The 12,316-nt window shown below is 32.1% G+C and overlaps 1 protein-coding gene across 1 annotated transcript; it reads left to right on the top strand.

The window, feature by feature from the left end:
• The first annotated feature begins 6,761 nt into the window (after window positions 1-6,761).
• LOC131054843 (large ribosomal subunit protein mL102 (rPPR5)) lies at window positions 6,762-9,536 on the top strand. Its single transcript, XM_057989461.2, has one exon. It carries the CDS (start codon window positions 7,037-7,039, stop codon window positions 9,377-9,379), a length of 2,343 nt encoding a protein of 780 aa, XP_057845444.1. The 5' UTR covers window positions 6,762-7,036; the 3' UTR covers window positions 9,380-9,536.
• Window positions 9,537-12,316: the final 2,780 nt, after the last annotated feature.

Raw genomic sequence — 12,316 nt, 5'->3', positions numbered from 1 at the left:
GTCTGAAGGAAGCTACTAATTCAAAAGCACACAGGGAACACGTGACATTACAGAGGCAATTGGGCATAGGGTACAGTCCACTAATCACATAAAATGTCTACTTGACAGAGTTGGAAAACTGATTAATACCTGTGGCGTAGATTGAGGAATAAGTCATGGTTGCTTACCTTGTGTGGGAAGGAGAAGAAATAAGTTACAGATTCACTGTTAGAAGCAAAGGGTCTAGCAATCAAGTCGAGTGAAGGGCGTGGACTAATCAGTTTGAATTTGGAGATGTTGTTGGAGCAAACTCAGTTGGAATGAAGCGATAATACTAGGTTCTCAATCATCTGCATTCTTGTTGTATTCAAAGAATTGTATTATTTATCCTAAATGCACTGGGTGTATTGTATTGAAATGTTGAACAATAATGAAAGATTGGATTATTTCTGCAAGTATAGTTAATTAGTAGTTCATAGTAATCACATGTTTAGGTGTCAGTTTATGTTTGTTCATAAATTTATTGGCATGATTTCATTGTAAAGCAAACAACAAAAAGCCCAAACCGCAAAAAACGCACCAGGTTCAACATAACTTCAGAATACTGTGAGCATAAAAATCAGTCTCTATCCCTCTCCAACTAAGGCAGTCTATTACAGTAAATTAAGTAAATAATAATTTTTTAAAATTAATATAAGATAAAAATGTTAAAATTAATTAAATAAAATGTTTAATTAATTATAGACAGAAAAGGCTAATGAAATAATTTTAAAAATTATTTAATTAATAAATGATAGAAGACCTAATGAAAATGTGAATGACAAGGTGAAAATGCATTAGTTATTTTTAGATGTCTATAAACATCATTTCCACTTGGGAAGAGATTGAATGGGTCACGATCTCTACAAAATTTTCTTCTTCTAAAGATAGATTTTGAGAAGGCTTATGACCACATAGGATGGCCTTTCATTATTGCAATGCCCAAAACTCTTAGATTTGGAAGCTTCTTTATTTGGTTCATTCAAACCTTATTTTGTAATGCTTCAAGTTGTTTGTTTATCAACATGCGAGTCTCTAAGCGCTTTGGCCTTTTCCATTCTATCCAAAAGGGTCATTCAATCCTTTTTTGTAATGCTTCAACTTGTTTGTTTATCAACATGTGAGTCTCTAAGAGCTTTGACATTTTCCATTCTATCCAAAAGGTTTATCCATTGGCTTCTTCTCTGTATATTTTGGTAGTTGAAGATTTTGCTAATATGCTAGCACACAAGGCTTCACTTGGATTGATCGAGGGATTTAACCCCCTTCCTTCACCTAGTAGCTTATAAATGGGTAATTTATAAATGATTCATTTCTCACATTGGGTGAACAACAAGAATCTTTCCATGAGGCCATGACCTATCTCAACACATTACTTTTCACTTTTAGTTGAAACTTACAACAAACAAGACACAATGCTATAGATATAGTCCTTTCTTATTACCATGCTGGTTAAATATTTCCATGAGAAATTGATTGAAAAGAGGAGAGTTTACATTTGTAGGCATTCCCTATATATTTAAATTTTTATTATCATTCTCTAGAAGCATGCTATTAAAATGATGCAAAATAGTATCTATTTTTAGATCCTCAATCCTCTCTCATGGATAGGTAAATTCTAGATCTACACTAAAGTGTTGAATGTTATTCATGTTTATTATTCTTCATGTTCCAACCTTCCAATTCTGCTTATGGGAGTTAACAAATCTTTAGAGGGATTTCTTGTCAACCAACATGCAACAATCTTGTGGTTTTCATAGAATTTCCTAAGATATTTGTTGTCTTCCCTAAGAAAAAGGTGGTATGTCAGTATAGAGAATCAAGATCTCTTTCTAAGTGGGTTATTAGATGTATCGAGGCCTCAAATACTAGAAAATTCTTTGACATTGAATTGATGAAGGTTTCCATATGGTAATAAATGTTGGAAATGCATTGGTTTCTATTTCCTTCTTATCACTTTGAGTTTGGTTAAAAGCAAGGGAATATTTTTTGCTCAAAGAATTTGGAAAGAGTTTGATTGTGTAAAGCTCTTTCTCAAGAGGGTTGGCGATAGTTTTAGGGTAGGATTATACTTTGATCAATAGTGTCTTTGGTGATCTCCCATAATTAATTCTTCTAGCCTACCTTTTGTTGATTCTCTTGTAATCAAAGCACTATTGGTTTTTCACAAAGGCATTCACAACACAAGGGATCTTGTCTCTTTTAGAGAGTTGACTTAATGGTCAACTTTGTGACTAATACTTGAGCTCTTTAATTAATGTTTTCCTCCTATCTAGAGAATTTAGGAGATCAACCATGATGTCTTGCTACAAAATTAAGGGCCTCAAGCTCCATGTTCTTAGTGGAAATAATAGTGGTGGAATCATGATACAAACTTTAGGAATCATACTATTAGGCCACTATATAGAATGCTTAGTCCCTTTTCTTTAGCTCTTATAAAAATCAACTTATGTGGAGGTAATTCATTCTTTCCCTTACACTTGGCTCAAGAACATGGTAGGTCATGATTAAGCCTAAATTTACTTCCTTTCCATAGATTTTATACTATCAGAGTTTGTCTCTTGTCTAGAGGTTGGTTCATCTAAGACAAAAAATAGTCTAGATTGTCTAGTTGTTACATAATTGGGACTTTTAAGTATTCCTTTTGGACTTGTTTTGAAGGCTAGAATTCTTGTTAATGTATTCACAACCTTTTTACATCTTATCATCTAAAATTCTTCTCTTGGAGAGTTGTTACCTTTTGGGATATGCCCTATGGCCAACCTGCATTTCTAGACTTTGGAATTTCTTTAGATTTGCTATTTTTTTCAAATATGAAAATTTTAAGCATTTTTTCATAATTAATCTATTAGTTATAGTTTCTCATTGATTGAGAAAGTGAATGCAATTTCCTCAAGGTATTTTTTAATCTAGGTGCACATGGAGAAAGTTACTCTTAGGTTTCGATATTTACAAGGTCTACTTAATTAGGGGGGCACTTCAGGCACCATGAGTTGGGTTCCTCTCGATGCTGCTAGTTACACCATGCCTCCTTCAATCACTTTTTCAATCAAAGCCATTTCTCACTGTCAACCATGTAACATGTGCGGTCCACTTTCCCTTGCAGGACAACTTTTAGTTCTTGATGGGGTGGCATGGTAATGCACTTGCCTCAAGCCGTGGATTTTTTGAATATGCTTTTGTACTTGCTTAAGTATTTTGCCCCCCTTGGTTATGTAGGATTAAATAGTTAGTCAAGATAGGTGGGTGGATCTAGATTTTCTTGACTCTCTAAGTGGGTTTTACCTAGGACTAATCATCCTCCTACACCAACCTCTAACATAGTTGCACATGCTTTAAGTTGTGTTTGGTTTCTTAGACGCTTTTAATTGCTATTGTTTTGGGCCATAAATACCAACTATCGTTTTATTGTGAACATTCTATAATATTAAAACTTTATTTTTCTTGTAATTAATTGTAGAATTATTTCTGTTAAAAAAATGTATGGACCCATTGTAATATATATAAATAAAAAGTAAAGATTGATAATTGGTGGAATTTGGGTCAATTGAATTATTATGAGCAAATAAGCATAATCAATCTAGATTAATTAAGTGTGTAGTTGAGGGATACAAATTTGACAATATACTTTAGAAATTAAATAAAGTGGAGGTTGATACTTAGCTCGATAATTGAATAATGATGACAAATGAATAAGTTTCTAGAACTTGTTGACAATATTTAAAAATAATGTCTCTTTGTTAGTGAAATATTTTTGAAAGTCCACATTAAGTTTGTGTTATGTAAACTAACAAATTTGTAGTTGTGAGTAAATTATTGATTTTGGATCAAAACTTGTGCTTTAAATTCTTCTTGGCAATCTTCACGGATCTTGCAACTTTGCCTAATATAGAGTATTATACTCTACCTTTTTCTAAAAGTTGGGTTAATAATATAGTTAAATACCTTATTAGATTGCTGTGGAGACAACTTGTGAGGGGACCAACCCTTGATAACTCCTTGAATTTAAACAATAGTGAAAGCAATAGGCAAGCATAAAAAATGTAGTTTCTTTACTCTTTATTGCACAAAATCAAAGTGTATAACTATTCAATACTCTAATGCTCTCTATAATGAACAAATTTTAAAATGCTTGAGGATTATGATATTGATTGCAATGAATGTCTTTTAATACCAGAACAAAACATCAAATTACATCGAAATTATTTTTAGTTGACTCAAGGTAGAAGGTTAAAGAGAGCTAATTGACCAAATTTAAATATTGAATTTTAAATTGGAAATAGATAAATCCACCACAATGAAAATTGTTTCCACTTATATGAAAACATTTGAAAATAAAATAATCATCAAATTCAAATATGAAATATAACTAAATGAAAACAAATACATAAACAAGTGCCACATAGTGGCCAATACTTGTCGTTATATTATAGTAGAAATAGAAGTAACAAGTCTTACATAGTGGCGAGTACTTGTAATATTGTAATAGAATTAACAAGTGCCAAATATTGGTGAGTACTTGCCTTTGTTAATTTTTAATTGAGTGTAATTGAAATCTTAAATAATTTGAGTTGTATATTAGAGGGCTGAAGAGTGCAAGAAATATACTTAGCAATTTTATCAATGTTACAAATATGCATAAGCGATGTTTTAAAGTATCGTTAGCTATTGTTTGTGACTTGTAATGGGGAGCAAAGATACTTGTATAAATTTTGAAGAGTTTCATAAAAATGATGTTTTTCCAAAAAAAAAAAAAACTCAACCATGAGCTAATCTTTAGTATTTCATTTTGCTAAAACCCCTACTCTCCTTAGGTTTTACAATAATAAATTGATTTATTATTATTTTTTATATTAATTTTGTTATCAAGTAAATTTTCAATATGAATTTTTTATTTAATATTATAAATATATGATAAATTATATATATTAAAAAAATAAAATATAATTCCTAATAGATCATAGTTCAAGATTAATTGTAACAACTTTTTAGTTTTTTATGTATATTAATTAAATAAAATAAATTTTATATGATAATATTTTTATAAAAAACATCAATAAAACTAGTTAATCTAAATATTTAACACCAAACATCAATTGATGGACTACTGGAATATAAAAAATTACATTATTAATGGGTACCTATATTCCTGTCTAAATGGTTGTCACGAACATTATTTGTTTTAGATTTCCGAAAAATCCGCTTATAACAACAAAAGTTGTATTGGCCAATTAGGATACAAAAAAATAATTTTTATAATATGTAAACTTAAAAATTGCACAAGTAACTTTAGAAAATAAAAATACTTTTAAAAACAAAAATAAAACCTTGTTTGTAATTGCTTCAAATTAATTTTTTTAATAACTAGTTAATTGTAAAAAAGAAAAACTCATTACAATAGTATTTGCCTAACCACAAGTACTAATAAATATAACTATTATTTAAGAATGATCATTTGAATTAGTTGATTAAGTCTATTTGGTAAGATTATAGTTATATGATTTAGGAAATAGTCAATGCGATTTGAATTGTCATTGTAACTTCATTGTAATATTATCTAATTCTATTGCATTTATAATGATAAAATATTGAATTAAATGAAAATAAGAAAACTAAAATAAATAATTTTAGTATTATAATAACAAAATATTGTTATTTTAAATATTATATTATTATTATATTAACAATATTATTTTCTTATAAAAATTTTATATTATTAAATTACACGAGGATAACCTAATCTAACTAAAATAATATTATTAATTTATATATTTTAGGATAATTATTAAATTAGTGTTATGTTTAAAGTTATGCTAGGCTAGGCTTAAGTTAAATATTTAGTTTATGGTTATGTTATGAATCAATTAGAGATACATAGAGATAGATTTAAGGTTAGATTCAAAGTAGTGTCACATAAATAAACATTAAGATTTTTATATTATTGTATTTTTATTATTAATTTTTTTATTATATTATAAATTTTAATATATTTATTATTATTATGTTGTTATTTTTATTTATTTATTAAATTGTATTAAATTACATGAGAATAACTAAAATAATATTGTTAAATAAATTTGAAAAGATAACAACAACTTTAATATTATTGATTTGGGCAAAAAAAATAATAATTGTATGCAACAATAATTGATACAATTGTGATTAATATAGGGTTATTAAAAAATAAATAAATCTAAAAAAATGAAAATATAGAAAATATATATATTCAAAGTGTTGTGATTTTTTTTTTAAACATTACAAACTATATTTTATTAACATAAGAAGAATTTGCTCAAATTGTACAAAAATATATTTCATTAACATAAGAAGAATTTGTTCAAATTGTACAGTAAAAATTTAAACATATTAAAGATTATATTTGTTAAGAAATAGGTAATATATATTATTATAAGCCATGAGTTAAAAAGATTTTAACTATATTTGTTATTAATAAAAAATTATTATAGGTCATCATTAAAAGATGCAAATTTCATAGATATAATTAATGGAAAAACAATTTAATAATAACTGAATTAATAAAAATTTGGCCAACCAATTGCAATAGTACTAAGGCAAGTACTAATAAACATGATAAATATAAAGATAAATAAAATAAATTTATTAAAAATAAAATAAAACCATATAAATATCTGAACAAGCTTTAAAAAAACATATAAAAACATCCCAACAAATCCACCCCAGCAAAAGAAACTCATGACATGCAACTCAATTAATCTTTTTATGTATATTTTATTTTTGATTTTCCTGTTTATAAAACAAAAACGAAACCATAATCCACACCAGCAAAGGAAATTCATGTTTTTTTTGGAGGACACATCTTACAAAATAAAACCCTAAACCCCTTTTTAAATCTGAATCATTCTCTGCCCCGCCCAGTTACATCTTAACATCGTTTTTCAAGAACATTTTCATTTTCATGGCTGGCGATCCAATAACATGAGCGACTGTACTAGCCCACTTTCTTTCTCTCGAACTACCTCTAATCTCCCCAGCCAAAATGACCTCCTCTGCCCAACACTTCCTCAGAACGCCACTTTCCCACATGTTATCTGCAAGACTACTCTGTGGTTTTCACAGGATTCAATCCCCACACATAGCCATATTACGTTCCATATCAACAACACTCGATACCAATGAGGCAGCTGGAGCTGCTCAGATCGTATTGCAATCGACGGAAGATGTGCAAGTCTCAGAAGCTGAAGCGGGTCTCTCAGAAATTCACGTGGATGTTTCAGATATGCAGGGAGGTCTGACCGAAAGAGTAGTAAAAGAGACAGGCAGGGAATCGACAATGGAGACAGACATCGTCGGCAAGCGCAAACGTATTAAGAGAGGTAAGCCTCAAATTCTTGAAAGCCCAGTCGAAACTCTTTGCAAAATCATGCATAGTGGTCCCTGGAGCCCTAGGTTACAAACAAAAATGTGGAAGGCAGCCCCGACTTTAAGCCATAATACAGTCATGGGTGTTTTGGGTAAGGCCAAAACATCAAAACTTGCCATTCGGTTTTTCAGATGGGCTGAGAGAAACGGGTTCAAACATGATAGTTGGACCTATTTTAAGATGCTTGAAATCTTTGGCAGGGCTAAAAAAATCTGTGCTGCCAGAACCCTCCTGTTTCAGATGCCTGAGAAGGGGGTTCAGATGAGAGATGATGTTTTTAATAGCCTTATTAAGTCCTATGGCAAGAGTGGAATTGCGATGGAGTCTGTTAAGATGTTTAAGACAATGAGGGAAATGGGTGTAAAGCCCACTGTTCTGACATACAATAATTTTTTCTTTGCTTTGATTAGAAGTGGTAGGACTGACATGGCCAAGAGGTATTATAATAAGATGTCGGAGGATGGTCTGAAGCCTGATGTTTTTACTTTTAATATTCTTATTAGGGGTTTTTGCCTGAAGGGGAAGTTTGGTTCTGCTCAAAGATTTTTGAATGATATGATCAGCTCCGGCATTAGTCCTACGGTAGTGACATATAATACTCTTCTGGATGGATTTTGTAGGGCAGGGAAATTGGATGATGCCCTGAATGTGGTGAATGAAATGAAGGAAAAGGATATTTCTCCTGATGTGGTTACATATACAACTTTGATCAAAGGATTTTGTAATGATAACTCTGTAGACAAAGCCTTAGAGTATTTTAAGGAGATGGTCAGCAAAGGAGTGAGTGCCGATGAGATTACATATATTACTTTGGTTCCTTGCCTGTGCGAGGCGAAAAGGTTGAAAGAGGCACAAAGACTCTTAAATGACATGGTGCAACGTGACATGAAACCCAGTGCTTCGATGTTTCATGCTTTGATAAGTGGTCAGTGCGAGACAGGCAATTTGAAAGGGGCAGTGGAGACTTTTGATCATATGTCCCAGTTAAGCGTTTTGGCTGATTATGCAACCTATAATGTGCTGATTATTGGCCTTTTTAAGAGAGGAAGATTTGATAAATCGATTAAGATCTTGGATGATCTTTTGCAGAAGGGTGTTTTACCTGATCCTGAAAAAGTTAGCTCTGAGTTCATAGCGTATGGTCCTATGCTCAAACATCTTTGTGAAAAAGGTAAAACTCAGAAATCAGAAGAGCTTTTTAGAAAGTTGCTTAAAAGGGGAGATCCTGATTCTTCAATCTTCGAAAATATTATCCTTGGTCATTGCCAGGAGGGCACACCTGAGGCAGGTTTTGAGCTTCTCAAAATAATGGTAAGGAAAAGCCTTGCTGCAAGTGCTGATATATACAATGGTTTGATAGAAAGCTATCTGCAGAAGGGGCAGCCTCCAGAAGCAAGAAGTGTTTTAGATAAGATGATTGAAAGTGGTCACTTGCCTAGTGCTTCTCTATTCCGCGCTGTCATTGAAAGTCTCTTTTCAGATGGTAGATTTCAGACTGCAAGCAGGGTTATGAAAACTATGTTGGAGAAGGATGTGAAAGAGAATTTGGATCTAATGCCCATGATTTTGGGAGTTCTACTTGACCGTGGACACATGGAAGAAGTCTTAGATCGCCTTAATTTGATGTTTGAAAAGGATTGCATTCCTGATTTTAATAAACAAATAGATGAACTTTGTAAGAATGGGAAATCATCCACGGCTCAGAGATTGCTAGTATTTGTTATGTTCAAGAAATGTAATATAAGTACTGCAACTTATGATACTGCTATCAATGCTCTTTGCAGTGATGGCAAACTCGATGATGCTGTTCATCTCTTACGTGGAATTGTAAAAAAAGGTGGACCACTTAATCTGAGCTGTTATGATACCTTGGTTAGCAGCCTTAAAGAAAAAGGCAAAACAGAAGATGCAAAATATGTTAGAAGGGTTACGGGCAAGAGTGGTGCAGGCAAGAGCTGAAAGCACTGATGACTAGATTACATAAATTGTAGAATCACAAGTGTGATTAGTACTAATCATCAGAGGAAATTGAATCAGAATTTTGACTTGGTCTCTTTTCAAGAGAATCTGTAGATGCCATTGCAGGAGATTGTGGAACAATATTCATTTTTCTTGAGATGTTTTTTGTTGGATCTGCTCTATATTTGTTATTATTGAGTGAGATGCAGCCTTTAATTCCATATCCAGGATCAAGTGATTCATGGCAAAAAGTCGGTCACCATGAAAGATTTTAAATATAGATTTTTCATGTTTTAATTGGGGCGACAATAAATTTGTTTCTTGTCACCAAATTGGTACATCGCATATGGCATCATTATCTCCTAATTCACATTTTTTCATGAAAGACACTTTTCAATAAAATAGTAATATGCTCTATCCGAACTTATTTTTGAATACTATAGGGAGTTAGTTTTCATAGAATCAATGCCAATATTTATTTTTTTAAATTGTAACGTTCAGTGGAAAATTCAAAACTGGAACCTCTGTTGCAAGTGTCTCATTCATTGGTAGCTACAGTTAGGTAAAGAAGGTACAGGAATTTCATAGTTCAAAGTAATTTTGGCTTTCTTTTAAACCTGTTTCTCCTAGACATGCTTCGTCAGCTATGTGCATGCACATATGCCATAACCAGAACATGCATATATAGAACGGATATCATCTCCAAGTGATCAAATTGAAGACAGATGAAGTAAACGTACATTTAATTATCATATCATTTGCATAAATTGCAGATAGTGTTCCATTTTTTCAAAGGATTTTACCTCATGGCATCTATATGCACCCAGAATTCCTTTTTTAGATGTATTGCTTGTACAGTGATGATTCACCTTGAATTAGAGTATTTATTACTTCTGTACACAGAGCAGCCTTCAAACAACCTTGAATGGCCAGTTAATGGTTGTCATCATTGACTATTGTTGGCTGTTCCTTGGTCATTTTATTCTTCTAGTTCTCTACACATGATCCAATCACTTACACCATACTCACAGGAACTCATTTGGCACCCTGTACATTTAATCCATCTTGCATGGCAAGGTTGTCTGATAAGTGGTCGGAATATTTTGATGACCAACAGGTTTGCAACTTGCATTTCAAAAATAAGAATTATTCCCACCTTCACTTCTTGGGCTCTGACCGATCTGTCCTTACCCCCTACCTATATGGAATGGTCTTAAACAGGAGGACTTTTTGAATAATTACAACACTGTTTTTAAAAAGCTTAGTCATCATTCTATCACAATCTTTGACTGGCTAACGCCATATTTAAAACAACTTTTTAAATTTATAATCTTAGCAAACATAAGCAATAATCAAAATATCCACACAAGCAAGATGTAGCAAATTTGTACACAAGATGCACGCATGATTTTACATGGAAAACCTTGTGGGAGAAAACCATAGCAAATATTGCTTTTTATAGGAAATTTCTTACAACTTTGTAGGCACCAACCCACAGGAGACACCCATCCCCTCCACTGAGCTCCAACTCAGCAAGAGACTCCAACCTCTTTGAGTAAGAGACACTAACCTTCTGAATTTGCTAGGTAAGAGGCACCAGCCTGCGAGAAGTAAAAAGAGTATTATATTTTGATCTGCCCTAGATCCCTTCAAGGCCTTAAAAATCTGCCTTTAACTTGCCTCAATAATCTGCTCTGAGGGCTTCTCCAATTCGCCCTCTTTAGAATCAATGCCAATATTTCTTGTATTCTCTATAATACAGACTTATTCTTAGTTCTTACGGTATTACAATTCTTAGTACCAATTATCTCCTTAATGACCAGTTCTTATTTTCCAAATTGATAAATGTTATTGTGATTTTCTATGTTCTATTTTTTTAAAATTTTGCTGTGTCCATACCAAATACTGCACCTATATAAAAAATATGACTAGTGACTTTACTCTATAGCTTGACTATTTGTCAATATTTAACAGTCTTTTTCCAGGCATTGGGTGATTATGGTTATTAAAGTGTCATTGATTGGCTTTACATGCTTTAAAATGCAGAGCAAGAAACAGATTATTCTAGAGAGAGTGGACAACTTTAATCCCTACAAGGGCTATGTAGCACGTGATCCTTAAAGCTATGCCTTGTAAGTTTATAACACATCCATACTACAACATAAGAGATTATAGCTTTAGTAAAGTTACACCGAGTCACCACCCTTGTGGCTAGTGCAAGCAATGACTACCATAATAGCCATCAGTGGATTTCTTTTGCTCCAAAGACCATCTTATATCCCACTTGTACATGATGACGACTTCCTGGAGCATCAGTCAATTGCTATAAATGTTACACAAGAAGAAACATGCTATTACAGAAAGAATGGGGGAACTTAACACCTACAAGGTCTATGTGGTGTGTGATCCTTGAGTTATGTATTATAACATATCCTTATCTTGAGTAATTTATTATAACTGATGATATTTTTAGCATTCTTAATTTAGGAGTCTCAAAGTTAATTTGAGTTCTCATTTTTCATGCTAAATGCGTGGAAGAAAATAGTCTAGTTTCCTTGTCTATTCTTAGAGGATGTAATCTTTATAAAGGGTTGCCCGTGTGCTCTTTGAAACAGTTTGTGTAAGTCTAATTTGTATTGAGCAGAGGACAGACCTCTATATTGATACACAATGTGATTAGTTTGAATGAATAAAACATTCATGTGTGTGTTTAATGTTTGTTGTCGCAATTTTATGTGTATTGTCTGTGTTTTCTATTTATTGCAATTGTTCCAAAAACTACAGTAGCCTTACCTTTGGAGCTTCAGGTGAAGCAGAGGTTGTTAGTGGGAGGGGTTGAGATCTTCATTATAATGTTTTGTAAGTTTTAACTATGATGCTTTTATGTCTTAAAAACTCTTCGCTGAAAGAAATTTGGTATCATTATTAACTGTTTAT

This window comes from Cryptomeria japonica, chromosome 8, assembly GCF_030272615.1.
Source record: "Cryptomeria japonica chromosome 8, Sugi_1.0, whole genome shotgun sequence".
Lineage (NCBI taxonomy): Eukaryota > Viridiplantae > Streptophyta > Pinopsida > Cupressales > Cupressaceae > Cryptomeria > Cryptomeria japonica.
This window is presented reverse-complemented; position numbering and strand designations above follow the sequence as displayed.

Coding starts and splice junctions, on each gene's coding strand:
- LOC131054843 (XM_057989461.2), top strand. CDS start 7,037: ATGACCTCCTCTGCCCAACACTTCCTCAGAACGCCACTTTCCCACATG.